Here is a 23537-nt window from a genome sequence, read left to right on the forward strand (position 1 = left end):
CTGGCGGATTCGTAGAAGGATTTCGCATAGGCGGTAATGAGTGTACTGATGAACATTTGTGATTCCAAGACCAATTCGATGATTACTGCGCTGATTTAACCATTTTTGTGTCATCTTGATCATCATCGCTAGTCGGCGGTACGGGTCTCACGCATCTTCCCCTACACTCCTTAGGGTATGGGACGTCATCGTCACCATTATCATCATAACTATCGAGTCTCCTGGCGATTCATCGATTTCCGTGTCTATCAACACTGATGCGTACACTGAAGTGTGTACTATCTGTGTGTACTCTTTGGAGGCTTGTTAGTGTGTTTGTGTTTATATAAATAAGATGTGTCTGCTGAAAGGAAAATTAATGTATTTTAGTTCGTCATCCACTGACACTACAATTTTTTGCGATGAAATGCATGTTTGAATATCTAGTTTCCTTAATGTTACGTGCTAATGGATACTGAGAAAGTAATACTGATATCTGGACTAGGATTAGTGATAGTTGTTGGGGCTTTCATCCTTTTTGGACCTACAACACGCCCTAGGCGGAGGAGAGGTACAGGATGGATAATTGTTAATTTGCCATCATTTTTTTGTGATCTTGTTTATTTGTTAAAATCTGATTCAGTTATTATATAAGGGGGCAGACAACACGTAGTTAACTTACTGAAATTGTATCTACGTCTATACCTTACAAATAACTATTAGGAGCATGGTAAAGGTGCACAGTTTTGGTGTAGAGTAGAAAATCTTTCTGATACGATCTAATAAACCTGTAATCGAACAACACCTGTAATCATACGGCATGAAGGAACAACGAGTTCGTAATATGCACTGTTTAAATTTCGTTGTGCGCTACAGAAAAAACCAGCGATAAATAAAATAGGCTAATAAACAAGTCTCAGTGGTGTTTGAGACATGTAATGCGGGAGTTCGTATCAATATTTCGCGTTATTACTACTTTAAGCTGCCGGCACAATACAAGCGTTAATGATTCGGACAGAAGTTGCCGTACGTAGCCTGACATGGAAAGAAGTGGGTAGTACAAGCGATACTAGCCGTAGACTCTGTTATTTATTAATGATTCAGAGTTTGTAATTTTCGGGGCTACTTTCGTGATTATGATGACCACAGTCGAAGGAAAATGGTGTAAGCATAGATTATGCATAAACTGACACGAGGTATCCTGACGACCTGAAATAGGATACTCGACTCCTTTATAATTGATTAGGCTACGTTATAGATTTGGGTGCAGCGCATTAGTACTCCGAAGTCGCGTATATTGATTATATAATGAAAATGAGTGAGGTATAGAAATTGCACTTTGTATAGTGATCATTAGGAAGCAATTTCAGTTTTGATATCTTGATAGTCATACAGAATTTTGGTGTTGTGACTTTCATGGGCAAAAACGTATGAAAACTGTATGAGGCCCAAGTGCTAGGAACTACCACCGAATTGTAAAGGTATACAACATGTACAAGAAGAACCAGAGGCTACATAGATTTCCTATTTGACCTACCTACTGGTTTCAAATCCAGTGAATTAGTAGATAAATTGATATGAAACTGCTTATTGTTGGTCGCAATGCGCAGACAAGTCTGTAGGAGAAAGATTTCATCTAAAGAGTATAAAAATGTAAAAGTTCATCTGCTCCTTTCAGTTACATACATGTGCTCATTTCACAGTACATACATAATTTCCAGTTCCAGAATACTGTATATTCATCTTGTTGCACACCTAAGCACAGTCTGAATGAAAGATTTCACACAGGCCATAATGGAATCATCACATAACATTTTTAGGGTTCCAGCCAGACTTGATTATTGAGTTTATCTCGGCCTACATGTTTTAACCACATCAATTCATCAACAACAGCACTAGGAATTTGATATTCACTGCTAGATAGTGACCTCCTGTAGACTTTTGTGTGCATTACAGTCATTAAATACATGCGTCCATGTTGCTACCGTATGTTTCTACTGTCATCTAACCATCTTTCACCATCGTGTCCTCAGACTTTTTTATCTTTTGGAATCCAGCATCCATTGACCTGACTACATGTTGTACCAACCTTCATTTCATTTTTATTATTGTACTGTAGTAACAATACCTTCCAGTTCACTCTGTTTCCTGATCATTCTTTTGCTTTCATGTTTTTGCCAGTAATCTCCAAATGCATTTCTCCAATCTCCACAGCACTACTCTAAATTTTTTGCACAATTTTAAATATGGCTGACAGCAGCAACCATTAATAAACTTTCAGTAAATGATGTATACAGCCAAATGGTTGGACGTATATATCATTGATTGAAAATGTTTCTTTTTTTTTTTTTTAAATAGTTGTCACACTAATTGTCAATACGTCATTATTGTAAAATACAGTGACTGATACTTCTCTGTTTCCAAGACAATTGAATCTTTTTGAAAACTGTACTTTGTTTATCAAATGCTCTTCAGGCTATTTTTACTCTTGTATTCATTTAATTTGCTCTGTCTTAAGTTGTTCCCTCAACCATTTTAAATACAAAATAACAGCAACTGATTCTGTGATGTCATTGTTAATTTGTACTAGATCTGATTGTTGATGATGAGTAATTTTAGGCTCATTACAATTTATTTTCAGGCATACTTTCAATCCAGCTCTATAAAGGTCTTCCATTTGTTGTTGACGTTTATCAGCACAAGAGGCGAACATTTCAGCAGCATCAGCACGGACATAGCTAATGTATTAATTGGCATTCTATCAAAGATAATTTAAGGAGTAGGTGTAACAATGTTGCTACAGAGTTCTCAATACTGTTTATGAGCCGTTTGATGGCTCACCACCTCTGCTATTCTGTGTGTTTTTACCTTTAATCCTTAAATTATTTACATTTCACTCGTTGCCTCATTTTGTAAAAGTCTCTATTAGGACCAATGGTGCACTTATATGTTTTGTGCAGCATTGTGTCAGCCCTCACCATGAGGGATGATAGGAACAAAAAAAGTGTGTGTCAGCTGCTGGTTCTATGGTGTTGTTGATAGAGCAGCTGACAGACAATGTGTGTGGAGGAGTAGGAGGAGGAGATTAGTGTTTAACATCCCATCAACAGTGAGGTAATTAGAGACAGAGCACAAGCTCAGGTTAGGGAAGTATGGAGAAGAAAAGTGGCGGTGCCCTTCGAAGGAACTATCTTGACATTTACCTTAGGTGGTTTATCCTCCTGAATGCGAGTCCAGTGGGCTGACAGTTGCACTGTCCCACTTGGTAATGTGTTTGGAAGCAAAAGACTTACGGATATTATAGCTTCCTCATCTTGGTATACCACAACCTCGTAAACTGTAATACATTTGGAAGAAAGAGATAAATGTTTGTGACAAACAAGATCATTAATTTAATTGCTGTTGCTTTCACTGACAGCAATGTATGCTATGTTCTTAGGTTTTAACCTAACTACATCCTTATAATTCGTGACATGTTCAGAAAAAAAACTATGAAATATTTGTGCCAACAAAAATTGTTGACTTTCACTGTAACATTCCAACCTGACCTAGACCTTGGGTTAAGCCACAGCTCAGTCTTTAAACATAAGTAGGTTTTTAGCTTTCGGAATTATTGGCTTCACCAACTCACAACCAAACTGACGCAGTCCAGCCAAACATAGACATCAGGTTAGGCTAAGAACAGTCTTTCACCACAGCTAGGTTCTTCAGTTTTCTAGTTTGTTAGGCTTGCCAACTCACAACCAAACTGCCACGTTCCAGTGTGACGACAACCTCATAATAGTATCATAATTGGGAAAAACTGTTAGATATTTGTGGAAACCAATATTATTAATAGAACTGCTGCTTGTTGTAGGAATAAGAATTGTGAATAAAAAAAAGCAAAAATGAATCTGGAAGAAATTTTAGTCATGTGAATTGTAAACTAAGGCAGCAACTCTCAGAAAAGAGAGAGAGAGAAAAAAAAAATTATCTGATTCATTTCGGTTCTGCTTTCTCCACACCAATTCAATCAGTAGGTATCAAAAAATGCCTAGCACTGCCTTGTGACATGCAGTGACTGACTGATAGCAGCCCATATGCCCTCTGTGATATTGGTATGAGCACCTGTCATGGCATCCGTAAAAGTAAATTTGTGGTTGACTTTGAGGTACTGAAGACCTTCATCTCTCAGGCACTTATATTAAAAAAAGAAACAGTGTGAAATTATTGTTGTCTGGCAAAATGTTATCTTTAATTATATCCAGAAAATTTGTACACCTACAGCACACTTCTACATGAATATCTCTTAAAAATTGTCTACAGTCATCAGCAGTGTGCTTAGCCATGTCCATTTCAAAGGATATAAACTTAAATCTGCACATACAAACACACAAATATGTAAACTGCAGAACTGTGCCAATTTTTAATTGCTTCCAACAAACCAGCACTTCTTCTAGATACAACATATGAAAAATGGCAGCCTTTGCTGTACTTAGACACTATGCTATTGATTGTAACCTTTGACATTTTTAGATCATTTCGTCATCACACTTAATAGATTTTTGTTATTTCACAATTAAACCACCGAGTTCGATTCCCTGTGGGGTCAGGGATTTTCACCTGCCTCGAGATGACTGGGTGTTTGTGTTGTCCTCATCATTTCATCGTCATTCATGAAAGTGGCGAGATTGGACTGAGCAAAAGTTGGGAATTTGTACAGGTGCTGATAACATCGCAGTTGAGTGCCCCACAAACCAATCATCATCATCATCAATTAAACCATGTGATATACTACTTCACCATAGATCACCAAATCACTGAGCATTCCAATTAATGGAATTCATAGCTGTAGTTGAAAAAAAAATCTGAAGAAAACCACAAATAAACAGTGAACAATAAAATTATTTCAATTTGGCGCTAGAAATATTGCTTTGTTCCTCACTTCTCATTGGTTACATGAAAGTAGCATCCCATTGGTATGCAAAACCAACACATTGCCATCCTATAAGCAGTTGGGGAACACCACCATGACTGCCACTGGCCCTGATCTAGACTTTAACCCCTCATTCTATATGAATTGTAAGGATTCCATGTTTTCATCATAATTTTATTGTTTTCAGTTGCTTCTCTTGCCATGTTTTCATTTTATCTTCTCACATCCTCTTAAAGTCATTTACAAGTAGTTGTGTGTTATTTAGCTTGTTGTATTATATCCCAGTTTGCCTGAAACTGTCACATGCTCTTTTAACAGTAGTGGACATAATAGGAAACAAAACTGATTTTCTTCTGTGAGCTATAGTTGTAATAAAAGAAAAAATAAGCTAAACACATTTTAAAGCCTGATATGGTTCTCATCAGAAAGAGAGCATTGTGTTCCACTGCTGCCTAGTCCACAGAGAGTGGTTTCATTCATGCAATACAAGCCCCTCTCCAAAAATGAATCAGAGGAGGAGCTTTGAGAGGTCTTCTGGCATGTAATCCCTGCTGATAGAGCCTATTTTGTATTGTTTGTGTTGACAACTGCACTCCTGTAGTTGTTTGGAACTGTAGCTGGAGACATTTAGCATTGTGTTGAGGGCTTCTGCCTATTGTTATGTACAGATATTGGTCCTGGACAACTGTCATTTTTCTTCTGTGGCCACGTCTGTGATGATCCTCAACTGATCCTGTCATTAGAAACTTCTTCCGATTTCTACAGACTTCACTTTGACTCACAGCAACATTCACTGCAATGCCCAACAGTCTCATTCCATGCTCTGTTAGGGTGACTATACGGAGCCTCTGACTGTATGTATTGCTGTCCAAATCATCCTGAACCAACACAGCTCTCATAATGACACGCAGCACAGGTATTTCAATGTTTACAGATGACATGGTTGCCATAGACTGCATGTACTGCTCCCTCACGATAGAAACATGGACTGTTTCAATTAAAATCACATTACAAATAAACCATTGTGTTGATATCATAACTAATTTCTGGACTGCAATGTTCAGTATTAAAATTTCAGTGATACTCAGCATTTAATTTGACCACTGTATCTTTTTATTCTGAATGAATGTGTTTGGCAAATGCTGTTAGTATATGGTCTCCATCATTTCTGGTACCATACCCATAATTTTGAGGGAAGAAACATTCTGCAGTTTTTCTTTTTCTTCTGCTATTACATTGCAGTGGGATTTTGTGTGTGTGTGTGTGTGTGTGTGTGTGTGTGTGTGTGTGTGTGTGTGTGTGTTACTCTTCATTGGTGTGTAGGGGTGAATGGTTTCCCTGGAGTATCTTCTCTTTGTTTTTCAAATGAGTCTTGTATCTGTAATATTATTGTTGATTTTCTGATTTTGCAGTGAAGTCTATACCCAAATTTCCTCTATACTGTGTTTTACTGCAATAAAACTCATCTTGATTTTAATTCTGTTTGGTCTTGATATTATCGTTGTACTTGACGTAACCCAAATAATCTTTGATCTTAAACTCCTCTTCCAACTCCACTGACTCATTTTTGAATCCCAAAGCTCTGCAATTTATTTACCCTAAACAAAAAATAGTAGAAGCAGTTAGTGTTTTAAGGTCCTAGTTATTGTTTATTTACCCAACTTTGTATTTCAAGGGGTGGCCATGAAACTAAGTGGGTGTTCCTCATTGCTTGAAGTAATTCCTGAGACCTCTGAGTCTTCTACTCCCCATATGTATTCTGTCACAGACCATAAAATTGAACTCCCAGCAACCCTTCCCACTGTACATTAACCTGATGGCTGCTGAAGGGGATAGTGATACACAGTAGCAATACTAAACCTCAGCAGACCTATACTCATAGCAGTCACAGCGTTGACCCGAGTGCTTCTACAGGTCTCTTATTATGGGATAAACATGATTGATTTTCGTATTCAATGCAGCCCAAGAGGGATCTGATGTCCAAATTTGTCATGTAGAAGTATGTTAGGCAGTTAGTCATAAGAAGTCCAGTTTACCTGCCACATCTAGAGAGATCTAAAAGGAAATGGAATAGGTTCTGGTACCTTTCTCCTTTTGTTGGGAGGAGATATCAAGAAATGTTAAGGTCATGATTTTGGTACCTTTATCATAGTGTTTGCAGGAAGTGCAGTATCAGAAAAGCTTAAGGTCATGATTTACCAGTGCAACATTAAACTATAAAGCCCTCAATAATGAGAGATTTAAAGTTTGTGAGGTCTCGAATACCAGCTAAGTGGAAAGAAATTATCATAGAACCAGTTCATAGAAAGGTCAATAAACGAGAACGCATAAATTATAGAGGCTTCTCATTGATTAGACTAGCCCCCCCCCCCCCCCCCCCTATCATATTTGCCAAGATTCTCTGGAAAAGATTGGAACCACATTTAAAAGGTTATGTGAATGTGTGGTGTCTTTTCCTTGGTACGTATCAGAAAGAACAGACACCTAGCATTCATATAATTTATTTGCCTCAGTGGCCAATGAGTCCACAACATTCATTGCAGATGAACATTTCATTCGACCTCCAGTGGGAGTCTAAAATTAGGACATGGGCAGGGACTGCGGATAGCTGGTGCTAGGTGGGAATGTAGTTCAGCAGTGGAGCATGCTGAGATAGTCTGCGCATTTGCGATAAACACTGTATCCAGACGGTGTAGTGGTTAACACTACTGCCTAGTAGGCAGGAGATCCCTGATTTGAATCCTCAGCTGTCTCTGCACAAAGTTATGATGCAGCTGATATCATTAGTTCCTTCTCTTTCTTTTCCTTTCTTCCCCCTTCCTCTTCCATTACATAACATTTAAAAGGGCTAATATTTGAAAAATAAGTGGGTCTTACGTATAATCGATCAAGCAGTGATCAGATATTTGTACTAAAAAAGCTATAACAAAATGTTGGGAATACAAAAAAGTAATGGTGATATTCTTTGTTGATTTTAAGAAAGCCCATGATAAAATAAACAGGGAAAATTTGTGGGAGAAAATGAAGTTTGGAATACTGAAGAAGATTAGAAATTGTTTGAAAATTGCATTGGAAGGCTCTAAAGGGATAGTAAAAACAGAACAAGAATATCCCATGACTGTCAACATATAAACAGGATTTAGACAGAGATGGAATATAACCAATTTTGTTCAATATAATAATATAGCAAACACTGGGCACAGCAGGCAAAGCAGAAGAGGGAGTTTGCATCAGAATGTAAATGAATGTATTTCCCTTTGCAGAAGATGTGGCATTAATTTCTGAAAATCTAGATAACCTGAAAGTTCTGGCAAGAATGCTGTTAAAAAAAAAGAGGGAAATTGGATTATAGAGAAATGACAATAAAACAAAATTCTTGAGGGTACAAAGAAATTACAAAACAAAAATCAGAAAACTCTGCAGATTGATAACCACTTGTTTGAAGAAAAAGATGAGTTGAATTATCTGGGGATGCTGCAAACAACAGAAATTATGAGTAACAAGAAATTGAAGTGAGGATCAAAGCAGCCAGCAGTGTGTCACATTCACTTAACAAATTATCATCATCCAAATTTCTGTCAGTGGCAACCATAATAAGAATATATAAAATTATTGTCAGACAAGTGTTATTATATGGAGCAGAAGTATGGAGAATAGAAAAATAGAGAGAGAAAGAAGAAGATTGATTGCTTTATAATACTGTGACACCAGGGAACAGTATGAACAATTGCATCCTATCATTATGACAGCCCCTGTTCCACTCATATCGAAGAACTTCATTCCTCTGATGCAGCTGGAGAGGAAATGGCTTTGTTCAGAATCAGTTGGTAAAATGATATCGTCAAGTGTTTACTCCTCAGGAAACAGGAGGCCTACAACCTGATATCAGCCAATAGCTGACATTGAGCACCAGGCCATAGAGTAGCTTAAATCATTCCCTGTCATTGAAATTAAAACAGGGAGACCCAAGCAAATAAGAGGGACAAGGTGAAGAAATGAAAAGCAAAAACTGATCTGGTATCTTTGGCTGATGTGGATCCCACCTAATGTAAAGTTGAATACATGAATACAGACATGGTACTTCCATCAAAGATGTAACAAGAAAGGAAGATGAAAGTAACCCATCCTGCCATTCTCTTAGCATCACTGTCAGCGTCACATGTGATGATAATTTAATAGAGCTGTGAAGGATACTTTTCCAACATTGGATGGGTGATGGCTATCTACTCATCAGTATGCAATGCTACTCAAGAAACAATATTTTTTAGAAAATGAACGTCCTGATCACTCATGTTTATTACAAAACTGTGTCAATACAAAGTGTGTCTCAAAGGGTCTGAATTTTAGTATGCTCAGACACCTTCAGTGAGCAATTATTTCTCAGCATTACATCAGAGGAAGTTGCAGTCCAAATCCAGATGCTGCAGATGACACCTTGTGCAATATTTGTCTCCTTTCAAACATATGGACCTAGTGGATCAACTAACACTATGTTTTCTTTTACTGGGAAACTTAAATGCTCCTAAAGTTTTTGGTGTAGAACTAATAAATCTAGAAAAGGTGACTGACTGACTAAGGAGCTGCAAATAACGTGTTAATGAAGCTGGCTAAACACAATTATCTTAGAACCACCAGGATACACAATTGTAGTGCACACATTGAAGAAGTGAGCAAGAGAGACTGTTTGGGGGGGGGGGGGGGGGGCAGGATCTAGACAGTTATGATTAAAGACTACATGTCTGAACAATAAGGATATGTTGTGACACTATCCTAACCATGTTAATGAAACATTGTGCTAGCATTTGTGTGCACAGACTTCTGCTCATAACCCCAGCATGGGAAATTAACAGAGTGCAATACGGTTCAAATGATTCAAATGGCTCTGAGTACTATGGGACTTAACATCTGAAGTCATCAGTCCCCTAGAACTTAGAACTACTTAAACTTAACTAAGCTAAGGACATCACACACATCCATGCCTGAGGCCCTGTGACTAGCAGTTGTGTGGTTCCAGACTGAAGCGCCTAGAACCGCTTGGCCACAGCGGCAGTCAGAGTGCAATACGGAATACTTCTTCAAGTTATGAGAGGTTTTGATTCCACGTAGTTAAGACATATCTGAAATATTTTCATTCACTCTACAGATACAAAAGAAAGTGATGATCTGCTTTAGAAGAGAGAGGAATACTATCACAAGTAGAATATAATAGGAGTATGGACCACAACCACATAGGAAATTTGTGATCAGATCCTCTTCCTATGAAAGAAGTGACAGGATGATGTCCAGACGGCGAGGTGCACATACAGATTCTTTCCCAAGGTGAAATGAAGATGTTTCCAGAATGAAATTTCACTCTGCAGCAGAGTGTGCACTGATACGAAACTCCCTGGCAGATTAAAACTGTGTGCCAGACCGATACTTGAACTCGGAGCCTTTGCCTTTTGCAGGCAAGTGCTCCACCAACTGTGATACCCAAGCATGACCCATGACCCATCCTCACAGCTTCAGTTCTGCCAGTACCTTGTCTCCTGGTTTGGAAGGTAGGAGACGAGGTACTGACGGAATTGAAGCTGTGAGGACGGGTCGTGAGTCGCACTTGGGTAACTCAGTCAGTAGAGCACTTGCCTGCGAAAGGCAAAGGTCCCAAGTTCAAGTCTTGGTCTGTCACACAGTTTTAATCTGGCACGAAGTTTTGTAAAATGGAGACTTTGAATGAAATACATGAATCCCTCAATTCCTGTGGTGAAGAAAGCATGCCAGAACACACTCTTTGCCTGCACTGTATGCAGCTGTAGTTGATGCCAGATCATAGCAACTAATGTGGCATTGAAGACGTCAAGGAGGTACGGCATTACAAGATAACATTTCAAATCCTGGATAATATCATCAATCCAATTTCAAGATAGGTTTGTGTAGCAAGAAAGGCTTGTGTAGCATGACAGCTTAACAGTCAACTACCACACACAGCACTGTGGAAGGTTGTAATGGAAGATAGGGAAGCAAACCATTGAAGACAGTTGAAGTCAACAACCATGGCATACAGTGGAGTGACAAAAATCTTGGGATAGCTATATGTGCATATAGAAATGATGGTAGTAACATGTATACAATATGTAAACAGGCAATGCATTGGTGAAACTGTCATATGTACTCAGATGATTCATGTGAAAAGGTTTCTGACATTACTATGGCCGCACAATGGTAATTAAGAGATTTTGAATGTGGAATGGTAGTTGGAGCTAGATGTGTGGGACATTCAATTTTGGAAATCATTAGGGAATTCAATATTCTGAGATCAACACTGCCAAGAAAAAACCAAATTTCAGGCATTACCTCTCACCATGGACAACACAGTGGCCGATGGCCTTCACTTAACGACCGAGAGCAGTGGTGTTTGCGCAGAGTTGTCAGTGCTAACAGATAATCAACACTGTATGAAATCACAGCAGAAATCAATATGGGACATACAATGAACATATCCATTAGGACATTGCTGCAAATTTGGCATTAATGGGTTATGGGAGCAGACAACCGTCGCGAGTAGAGATGGGTCGAACTCGTTCATTCCCGTGAACTACTTCATTCATTTCACTCTTTGCCGTGCAGCATTCAAATGAAGTAGTTTATTCATGAAGTGCGGGAGCTTGGCGAAGTTGCCCAGTTCGCCGCTCAGCTGCGGCTACACTTGCCTCGCCTCACTCTTACAATAAAGCTCGTAATACTTCATAATTTTACCAACAGATGGCCGAACTATGCAGTAATGTGCATGCAACGTTTTACGCTCTTACAGCGTCTGAGTTAAATAGAGCATGGTCGAAGGGGACAAAGGAAAGATAAACAGAGAAGCCTGTCACATATAAAGAAGGTATTACATTTAATCTTGCTCGACATTTTCTCATGAAGCGCCCAGAAAAGTCTTTATTTGCCAAATGAAACATTATTTGATGTATTCATAGACTGAAATGCAGTCCAATTTTATGTTCCTTTTAAAATTTAATCAAAAATAGAATGAGTATGTTTACCACTGTCACAAAGTCTATATACCTACGTTAAGTAATTATCCAGAAGTTTTCCTGTATATTTTATTTTTGTTGAGAATAATAACCCTCCAGATTCAAAATGTAAACTGTCACCTGTAGCCATTGGTACGATTTCAGGTAAAATCCCTCTTTCAGTGTTATTAACAAACCTTTTATTTTCATGTTGGCTGGGTGTGCTTCGTTTGTATGTTTAATATTCGTTTGTCTGCAAGCGCTGCCAACGGTAGGCTATCCGTAGACGCGAAGTTTAACTGCACAAATAGTCACGGGTAATAGTGTCAGCACTGCAGGAAACTGACGCTGCTTTCCCTTCGCCCCTCACCTCCCCAACCCATCGTAAACCTATCGTTCCCCACAAACACCGCGCGATTCGTCGACAGGCAGTAGAGGGAGGACGGAAACGAAGGGAGGATGAGTGACGTAGCGCCAATGTAGTGGGAGAGGGAGAGGGGAAGAGAGTGAGTGAACTAGAGAAAAGTGTGGAGTGTGCTATCTGTGAAGAGTTTGAAGTACCAGTTCATTGAAATTGAGTGGTTAGTTCGCACTTCACTGCAGTGAAGCGTTCATTTGAACGACTCATTCACGAGCTCCCCAACACTAGTCGTGAGTGCCTTCACTAATAGCAAAACATCATCAACAGTGCCCCTGTGAGTTTGGGACTGTGTCAGTTGGACCCTAGATGACCAGAAACCACGGCCTGGTCAGATGTGTCCAAATTTCAGCTGGTAAGAGCTGATTGTAGGGTTTGATTGTGGTTCAGACCCCATGGAGCCAGGTTGTCAACAAGGCACTATGCAAGCTGGTGATGTCTCCATAATGGTGTGGGCCATGTATACATGGAATGGACTGGGTCCTCTGGTCTAACTGAACCATCATTGACTGGAGATGGTTATGTTGGGCTACTTGGAGACCGTTTGCAGCCATTCATGTGCGTCATGTTCTCAAACAACAATGGAATTTTTAGAAATGACAGTCCATCATTTCACCGGGCCACAATTGTTTGAAGTTGGTTTGAAGAATATTCAGGACGGTGTGAGCAAATGACTTGGCCATCCATATCACCTAACATGAATCCCATCAAACATCTATGGGACATAATCGAGAGATCAGTTCGTGCACAAAATCCTGCATCAGCTGCACTTTCACAGTAACGGACAGCTGTAGGGACAAAATGAGTCAGTATTTCTGCAGGGGACTTCCAACGACTTTAACATTGAGCAGCTGCACTATGCCATTCAAAAGCAGGTCCGACATGATGTTAGGAAGTAGTCCATGACTTTTTGTCTTCTCATTGTACGAGCAGCTGATGACACATGCTCGGCAAACATGACTGTAACATCAGAGTGGAAGTGCAGCTATAGGCCTGGTCCTTGCCACTCAAGGAGCCAATAACAGGGTAATGCGGGCTGGCATGTGACATTGCTGCTCATTGGCTGCAATGATGCTCCCATGAATGCTGGGAGCCAGGAGACAACAGAAATGTCAGATTCCACCAAATCACCCTCTGCAGTGCCCAAGGAACCATCATGTTTCACCTGTGGACTGCGAAGTGATGGAGTACCTTATGGAATCTGGACCTATGGACCGACAAGTGATGGAGTGCTCTATGGGATATGGCAGGCAAAAAACTTGTTATTACTGTTTGTAATGTGTTTTAGTCACATATAGTGTACAGTAGCGAAAATGGTTGTGATGCAATAGTAATAATAGCTATAGTTAGTTGTGGTGGTTAGATTAGTTTTACTAGATCATTGAGGAATGCAGTTTATACTATCCGTTATACTTTGCACCACTGCTGTGAATCTCTATTAGGCAGAGAAAGGATTCACGTATTGAGTAACATATGAAAATGACTTTGAACAATAATTCAGTTTATAAGACAAAGTAAACTATAATGCATTGTTAACGCAGCAGTATTTCAATCTCATGAGGATGTGTAATTGAGTAAACTGTGTCTTGATTAATAGAATTTAATTTTTATCAAGCAACTGTTTTTGTAGTTTTATAGTGTCAGTTACATTTCCAGCGCAATAAGTTTATATCTGTCAGAATATTTTAAAAAAAAAACATGCGGGGGGGGGGGGGGGGGGGGAGCAGCCTTAGGTAGTGGCAGTTTTGTTTTATTTTCTTAGGGAAATTTCATAGGTAGTGTACAGATCAGTGGAAAGTCAATACATGTTACAGCAGTAGCTGGAGTTGGCAATGCAACATACCATTATACTAAGGTCTACTAACTTCAAACCCTGCCACAGTGACCCCATTCCAGAGATCCAGTAGTGTCTCCAGTCTCTTCTCAAATCCTTTGGCCCATCCCAGAACCTCTCCTCGGAGTCTATCTCCTCACCCCTACCCGCCCCACACTCCTAGTTTCTACATGCTTCCTAAAGCCCACAAATCCAACCACCCAGGAAGTTCCATTGTGGCCACACTGAGAGAATCTCTGCTGTCATGGATCAACAACACCAGCAGCCTATTACCCACAACCTTCCCTCTTATATAAAAGGCACCAAGCATTTCCTCCACTGACTCTCCACAGTTCCTGTTCCTTTAGCACATGGTGCTCAGCCCGCGCCATTGTTGATGCCACCTGCCTTTCCCTAACATCCCTAATGCCTCTGGCATTGCTGCTATTGAACACTACCTTCCCCAGTGCCTGACGGATTCCAAGTTCACAACCTCATTCCTGGCCACCATGAGAAACTATATCCTCACCCACAATTACTTCATCTTTGAAGTATGGTAGTGGGCACCTGCATGGCACTGTCCTATGCCAACCTCTTCATGGGCCATGTAGAGGAATCCTTTCTAACCATCTAGAATCCCAAAACCCTCACCTGAGTTAGATTCACAGATGACATCTTCGTGATTTAGATTGAGGTTGAGTACACCCCATCCACATTCCTCAAGACTCTCAACTCCATGCAAGAACATTCTTCGAAATCATGGAACATTCTGGAAGACTCTGGAACATTCTCCAGCATTCTAGAAGGAACATTTTTGCCCATCACTGCCCGATCAGAGCTTATTTCTCAACTGGTTCATCGTAACAAGTCCATTGGAGGGATGAACAAAAAGTATTGATGAGGCTTAGAAAATGGGGAGTGTTTGAAGAAGTCGCCCAGAACCCGAAAGTTTGCACTTTTACTGAACTGGAAATATGCCATGTTATAATGAGGTAGGCCTAATGTGTATGTGACTGAATGTGTTGTATATGATTATACGAAGAACAGGACTTTAGTAATTTCCTTGAGGTATTATGAACCTTGTGAGGATTTTTTATATAGTGTTCAGTACATTCTTAACATCTTTAGCAGAGCATGGAGTAACTATGATTTGGCTGTATGCAAATGGCATTGACATTGCTTGTTGTGTGTATTCTGTTGCTTTATTGCTTGAACTGTCCCTTGCTATTCTCCTGAGCTACCTCTGTGATATGTTGGCTACCTAACTATTTCGCTTATTAGTTGGCTATTTTCTTCTTTTTTTTAAATAAAGAAGGCCTTGCATTTATTAGCTGATTTCATGGTTTCTCTTTCAAATATAACTGATGAAAGCTGCCCTGACGAAACATTGATTGCTTTGGAGTGCTGTAGAGAGCATAATCCTTGTACCAGGCTGTCAAGTGGCCACCTGTTGTAAGTCTTGGAAGTTAAATATATATATACTGGCACACTAAGATGTGTCACCGTAGAGACATGACAGGGAACTATTGGTTTTGGATGTGTCCATTACCATACTGTCCATGAAATAGTACAATTTGTTAATGTAATTATGTGAACTGTACAATTTGTCTACAAGGAATGATGTACCTCTTGCAGCCTTGTAACACAGTGATAATAAAAAGATTGTGACTGACAGGAATTAAAGAAGTCATGCCTTGTCACTGACAGTTGGTTTCATACCTAACTGGCATTGCCATCGTCTGTAAATTTAGGTCCATCACAACCAGTTTCTGAGAAAACATTGTGAAGAGAAAGGTATGCAGTGGACATTTCGAGTTGGGTACCTTTCAAAAGGCCGTTGGTCACAGTGGCGCATAAAGCTGTATGTCTTCAATGGAGCAAAAAGTATGGAAACTGGACATTAGCTGAGTGGACATGTGCACTGTGGTATGAAAATCATGGTTTTGGTCTGAAAAGTAACGGTTTTTCCTGTTTTCAGATAATATACTGACAACCCAGTGAGACGTTTAACGTGCAGCATGTCAAGGAAATAGGGGGGTTTTTGTGACCAGAGGGGATTTTGTGATGTATTAGGAATGTTTTTCATACCACGATTTGGGCCTACTCATTAAGGTTGTCATGAATATGAACCAGGATGTTTATTCCAGTATCCTCAGTGACCAAGTGTTGCCCTTTCTTCTGGCTGTAGACACTCATGTCACTCAAGATGACAATAGTCATGTTCACTGGGTTGTGTGCATACATTCCTGGTTTTATGAACATTCAGGCACCGTTTCTCACTTCGACTAGCCTGCTAAACCATCTTATATTAATCCCATAGAAAAGGTCTGGAACAGCAATTGAAGTGTAGCAATCAACACCACAAAAATTTGGTTGCTCTATGAGATCTTATCAGTGAGTGGCTTCAGTTGGATACAGCATACCTGAAGAAACTTGTTGACTCTCTTCCTCACCAAACTGAAGCCATTATCAAGGTGAGATAAAGTACTAGCATGATGTGTCCACCAGGATGGGACTAATACTTGGCCGGTGTGCTTATGTTTACTTTTGTTGATCTGAATTGTTAGTTTCAAAGTTTATATATATTTGAATGTTGCACAAGTTGGGGTAACTTTTAGATTCCACAACTGTAGAAACCATGTGGTTTTCAGGCAGTGAACTAGTCGAGCCATGTTTGGAGTGCGTTTTTATCAGGAAAGGAAGTTTCTTGAAGTTTGTTCAATAGAGAGCAGAAAAATTGAAAATCTGAGGGTGCAATATCTGGTGGATAAGGTGGGTGCGGAATGACTTCCAAATCCAACTTTTGTATAGTTTTCTGAGTCAGACTGGCAGAATGTGGGTGGGGGTTATCACGGAGCAGCATCACTTCATGCATTCTTCCTGGTCATTTTTGGGTCATGTCTAAAAGATGTCTCAGTTGATGACAGGAAATGTCAGCAGTGATGGTTACATTTAGGGAAAGCTGTTCGTAGCATAGCACACCATCGTTGTTCCATCAGATGCATAACATTATCTTTTGTGGATGCACATAGGTATTTGTATGGGGAGTTACTGCTTTATTTGGGATTAACCATTCCTTTCTTTTCCTGATGTTCGCGCAAAGACACCATTTCTCATCACCAGTAATGATACAGTATAGGAATGGTCAGAGTGGTTCACAAGGCAATTGATGACAAGCAAGCATAGATGTGCATATGGCCACCTGCTGACTTTTTTTATTTTGGCTTGAAGCATGTGGTATGCATACACACAATTTCTGAGCCTTCCCCACTGCATGCAGATGTTGCATGGTGCTGGAATGATCACAGTTCATTCCATTTGCCAGTTCTCAAGTGCACTGACATGGGTCACAGTGGATTAATGCATTTAAATGATCATCATCAAAGCTCACAGGCCCCCCTAAACATGGAAAGTCATTAATGTCAAAATGATCCTCCTTAAGGGAAAAAAAAAAATTCTTGCCATGTTCTGCCCAATGGCATTAGCCCCATACCTTGGCGCCACTGTTTCTGGCCGCCTCCCCTGCTGTCACCCTTCTATTGAACTCAAACAGAAGAATATGTCAGAAGTATTGCAATTTCTCCACTTGGCACTCCACTTTCTTGTGTCTACAGGTCCACTCACTGCCTCCAAATGACAATATGTAACCTGAAATAGCAACAATGGATACAAATAAAAAATGGCAGTTAATAAATAAACCCATAGTAACTGGAATATCAACAAACAAAACAAATGTGCGACAAACTTATAACCCAAGCTAATATTATTTTTGACTCGTCCAATTATTAGGAAATTGAGAACATTTTGCAGCTTTGTATTTATTAACTTTTTCTAACTGGAGTGCCTAAGAGACCGGAAATACTGTTAAACAGCATTAGGCACAATGCCCCTGTTTCACATGACTTCATTACAGTATTACCTCAGTTATAGATGCATATGTTGTGAGTCTATTCCTCCTACACTTTAAATGTTGTTTGCAATGTTTGAACAGGCTAGCTATATGTAATAAATTTCCTTTAATTTACATCTGTGGTCAAAAAACTTTTTGTTAACAGATTACCAGTTTCAGTCTATAATGACCTTCATCAGATCTGCAGCAAAAAATGAGAAAAAAACATAAATACACTTGCAGATTGTCTACAGCTTAAAAACGATAAATAGGCCATAATGAAAAGATTGAATTCCCATGAAATTTTAACGGCAAAATGTCCCAGAAAATAGAAAAATGTTTTAAAAAGTCTGATGTCAGATGTGGCTTTCACGTTAACAACACCCTAAAACTGCGAATAAAACATAAAGTGAAAAGGAAGTATATGACAAATTTGATGGCTCTGGAGTATAGAGGATTGACTGCAGTAACTGTGACAAATATTATATCGGTCAAACAGGCCGCTCTTTTAAATTAAGGTTTAAAGGACGCTCATAGCCACAGAACAAAACTGCTTTGGGACAGCATTTAACTGAAACTGGTCATTCCATTGGCAGCATTGAGACTTGTATGTGTATTCCCCACAGAGTGTTAAAAGGCTGTGCTCTTAATTTGTTAGAGGAGCTTGAAATTTATAAAGCAAAAAAAGAACCAACAAAACTGCTTAACTGGCAGAGCGACTTTGTGCCCAATGCCTACTTTGCTTTGTTTGACAATGTTTTACTTTAATCACTGCACGCCTCTGTTATATATAGTTTCTTGATAGTTTCACCAAGTATTGTGTGCCTCACATATTTACTTCGTTTTTCGTACATTTTATGCATGACTCTAGTATTTTCTTGTTCCTTCTCTGTTCATTTCGTATACTGCATTAACTGGATAATGTTGGTCATATACTGTTACGGAATTTTATCATTCTTTGCTTGCAACGGAGTGCCGCAGGGTGCCCTCTGGCGGTCACGTTCCTCCAACCACTTCTCCCCTATGCGTAATTCTGGCATTAGCGCTAACAGAGGGCACTGATTATGTGCAACATTATGTTTTCTTTCACTGTGGCTTCTTTAGTGATTTGTTGTATAGTTTTTTTTTTTTTAATATTATTCCATGCACAATCAAAGGTGTTTATAACTTATGTCATTATCTAGAATATTGGCACTTGAGCATCTGCCAACTACTGTCTCTTAATTCTTTCTCTTTATAACAATCTGACTTGTGTTGTGTTCTGTTTCATTGCTTTTTATTACTGTATTGCCTTTTATAAGTTATAAATTCAGCTCTGCAGCCAGGCGACTAGTGCGAGTTTTGGTGTTCTCGTAAAGATAAGTCATTTTAGATCATAAAACATATAGATTAGTACTGGTTACATGGTAAATGAGTGTATTAGTGTGCCGTTTAAGTGTACCATTAAAGGTTTCATTTTTCTTTACGTAATATAGCAGAAAACTCGAAAAGACCGTACAGTCGTATTTTCTGTTTACATTCTGCTGCAGCAAATCTATAGAATTTCGTTTAGTTGTTCCTTGCTCTCTCCAGCAATTTAACTTAGCGTACCTCTTCATTATTTAACTAGCATTTCCAGAAAGTAGCGTAAAGTTTAAGTTGTTGTTTCAGAAACTTTGCACTTTTTGTTTTTGTTTACACACAGTTGCATATAGGCCAAATTTGTGTAACCATATTTTCGTGTTTATCTGTAATTTAACTGACTTACTCTTAATAAACTATTATGTTTATCATGAGTGAAAAGTGCTTGACTTGCCGTAGAATTGTTAGGTCGGGGCTTTGGTGTGATGGGTGCTGTAGTTTTTTCCATGTGGGTGACTGTAGTGGCGTGGGAATAGGGGAAGTAAATGAGACTCATCAGTGGTTTTGTAGGATTTGTAGTAGAGATAGGAAGATACTAGAACAGGAGGGGAAAATTGCCGCCCTTCAGGCTGAGTTAGACAAGGCCAGGGGAGATCTTGACAGGTTAAGGAGGGAGAAGGGTAAAGAGAGGTGGGAAGTGGCAACAGGCGGAACAGGCCTAGAACTTTGTCTGACAGCTTTATGGTGAATGTGGAAAATAGATATGACCTGTTGCTTCAGTTAGAAGCTGGTGAGCCTCAAGCAGTTGCAGGTGTAGACAGGGCACAACAAACTTTCAGCAACAAATTGAAAAGTAAGAATGTAGGGAAATCAGTAAAGAGAAAGAAAGTGTTGTTGTTAGGTAGTTCCCATGGAAGAGGTGTTGGTCAACTTTTGCAGGATGAACTAGGATCAGAATACCAGGTCACCAATTTTTTTAAACCTAGTGCTGGTCTGGAGCAGGTGACAGATGATTTAGGATCACTTTGCAAAGATTTCACTAAGGAAGACACCATGGTTATAGTGGGTGGGGCAGGTAACAGTATTGACAGAGATCCTGGGTACAGTATAGAGTGTGACCTGGCGAAGATTGCATCAGCATCGAAGCATACTAGTGTTGAGTTTGTATCTGTTCTTGGGCACCATGACCAACCTCATTTGAACTCTTCTGTCAAGAGAGTTAATTTGGAGCTGGAACGGCTGCTCATGTCGGGTGCGGGGTCACACATTGGTGTGGTTCATGTTGATTCTCTCAGTAGGTGGGATTATACTAGGCATGGCCTTCACCTCAACAGGAAGGGGAAGGATAAATTGGCTGGGGAAATAGCAGGAAAGTTAAAGTGGGGAGGCACTGTCATGAGTGGTAAAATACCAGTGGTTATAGGATTCAGAAAACACCCTTTTTTAGGGTAGGGAGGACAGAAAGAAAGCAAATTTTAAGAGAGGTTAGAACTGAGACAAACCTTCAGTTTGAGAAAGAAATCAAAAAACATAATTCCAGCTTATTACATCAGCATAAACAGCCATTGGTTAAGAATTTTCAACTGTCAGCAGATATTTTAACTCCACCCAATTTTGACTCAGTCAATGTGAAATGTCAGCTATCTTTATTGCATCAAAATATTCGAGGACTGAGAAATAAAATTAATGAATTAACTATCTGCATAGATGAATTAGAGTCTTCAAACCCAGCTGACATAATCTGCCTCTCTGAACATCATGTGACCACTGGTATAGAACTTTTAAGTGTTACAGGGTTTAGGTTAGCATCTCACTTTTGTAGATCAGAAATGGAGAAAGGAGGAGTTGCCACATTCATCAGGAACTGTCATAAATTTAAGAACATAGACATTCATAAATTTTGCCTAGAACAGCATATGGAAGCATGTGCAACAGAATTATAATTTCACAAAAAATCCTTCATAATATTAAGTGTATATCGAGCACCTGCTGGTAACTTAAATCTGTTTGTAAACCACCTTGAAGCTGTACTGGCCCATTTAACAACCAAAAACAAAGAAATAGTGGTTGCTGGTGATTTCAATGTAGATTTCCTTAAAGACTCTCCCAATAAGAACTTATTTGAGTTAGTAACACTATCATTCAACTTAATTCCCGCTGTAAAGTTCCCCACTAGGATAGCCACTTGCTCACAAACAACCATTGATAATATCTTTATAGAAAAGTCCAATGAACAAAATTATATTACAATACCAATAGTCAATGGCCTCTCGGACCATGACATGCAGTTCCTTCTGTTAAATGTTAATACTGAACAGGATATAAAATCTGTTAAATCTGAGCTCAAGAGAGTAATCAGTAAGCCAAAAATTGATTATTTTAGGACACTCCTCAGAGACATTCACTGGACTGATGTTTACAGTTCTCATGGCATGAATGAAAAATATAACTTTTTTGCTAATAAAGTGCTTACCTTATTCGAACACTGCTTTCCCCCAAAACTTACCAAGGTTAGAGCAAAGTCTACAAAGAAGCCATGGATTACTCGAGGAATAGGGGTATCTTGTAAAACAAAAAGAAAACTGTATCTGTCAATCCGAAACGTTTCCAATGTTGATGCTATAGCACATTATAAGAAATACTGCAAAATATTATAGATTGTAATACGGATGTCAAAGCAGATATATTACAAGGAAAAGATAGTCATATCAGATAACAAAATAAAGACAATATGGGATATAGTGAAGGAGGAGACCGGTAGAACCAGATGTGAAGAGGAACAAATAGCATTAAGAGTAAATGATACATTGGTGACAGATGTTTATAGTGTTACAGAACTTTTTAACAAACATTTTATAACTGTTACTGAAAAGATGGGGTTGTCAGGTTCGGTAGATGCTGCTATGGATTACCTTCGACCAGACATTTCAAGTAACTTCCATAATATGAATTTGACCCTCACTACCCCAACAGAAATAATGTCCATCATAAAATCTTTAAAATCAAAAACATCTAGTGGGTATGATGAAATATCAACAAAGTTAATTAAAGAATGTGATTCTGAGCTAAGTAACATATTAAGCTATCTGTGTAACCAGTCGTTTATCAGTGGAATATTTGCTGAATGTCTGAAATATGCTGAAGTTAAGCCACTGTTTAAGAAGGGAGATAAAGAAATAGCATCAAATTTCCGCCCAATTTCACTGTTGCCGGCATTCTCAAAAATTTTTGAAAAAGTAATGTACAGTCGTCTTTATAACCATCTTATCTCAAATAACATACTGTCAAAGTCACAGTTTGGATTTCTAAAAGGTTCTGATATTGAGAAGGCTATCTACACTTATAGTGAAAATGTGCTTAATTCATTAGACAAAAAATTGCAGGCAACTGGCATATTTTGTGATCTGTCAAAGGCATTTGACTGTGTAAATCACAATATCCTTTTAAGTAAACTAGAATATTATAGTGTAACAGGAAATGCTGCAAAATGGTTCAAATCTTATATCTCTGGCAGGAAACAAAGGGTGTTATTAGGAAAGAGACATGTATCAAGCTATCAGGCATCATCCAACTGGGAACTAATTACATGTGGGGTCCCACAAGGTTCCATTTTGGGGCCCTTACTTTTTCTTGTGTATATCAATGATCTTTCATCAGTAACATTACCAGATGCCAAGTTTGTTTTGTTTGCCGATGATACAAACATTGCAATAAATAGCAAATCAAGTGTAGTCTTAGAAAGATCAGCCAATAAAATATTTGTGGACATTAATCACTGGTTCCTAGCCAATTCTTTGTCACTAAACTTTGAAAAAAACACACTACATGCAGTTCAGAACTTGTAAGGGGTGTCCCAAGAGTATATGTCAAGAAGATAGAAGAAGTGGACAGTGTTAAATTCTTGGGATTACATCTTGATAATAAATTCAACTGGGAGGAGCACACCACAGAATTGCTGAAGCGTCTTAACAAATCTCTGTTTGCAATGCAAATTTTGTCAGACATAGGGGATATAAAAATGAAAAAGCTGGCATACTATGCTTACTTTCATTCCATAATGTCATATGGGATTATTTTTTGGGGTAATTCATCAAGCCAAGCTAAAGTTTTCCGGGCACAAAAACGTGCAGTAAGAGTTATATGTGGTGTGAACTCAAGAACATCCTGCAGAAGCCTGTTTAGGGAACTAG

General features: G+C 39.0%; 1 protein-coding gene across 1 annotated transcript in view; it reads left to right on the plus strand.

Moving 5' to 3' along the window:
* The first annotated feature begins 293 nt into the window (after positions 1–293).
* Positions 294–23537, plus strand: part of LOC126090436 (ubiquitin carboxyl-terminal hydrolase 30) — a 109964-nt gene continuing 86720 nt past the window's right edge. Inside the window, exon 1 of the mRNA XM_049906986.1 lies at positions 294–550. Within this exon, the coding sequence (XP_049762943.1) occupies positions 448–550 (103 nt within the window). The 5' untranslated portion in view covers positions 294–447. The remainder of the gene's footprint in view (positions 551–23537) is intronic.

Source organism: Schistocerca cancellata, chromosome 1, assembly GCF_023864275.1.
Source record: "Schistocerca cancellata isolate TAMUIC-IGC-003103 chromosome 1, iqSchCanc2.1, whole genome shotgun sequence".
NCBI classification, from domain to species: domain Eukaryota; kingdom Metazoa; phylum Arthropoda; class Insecta; order Orthoptera; family Acrididae; genus Schistocerca; species Schistocerca cancellata.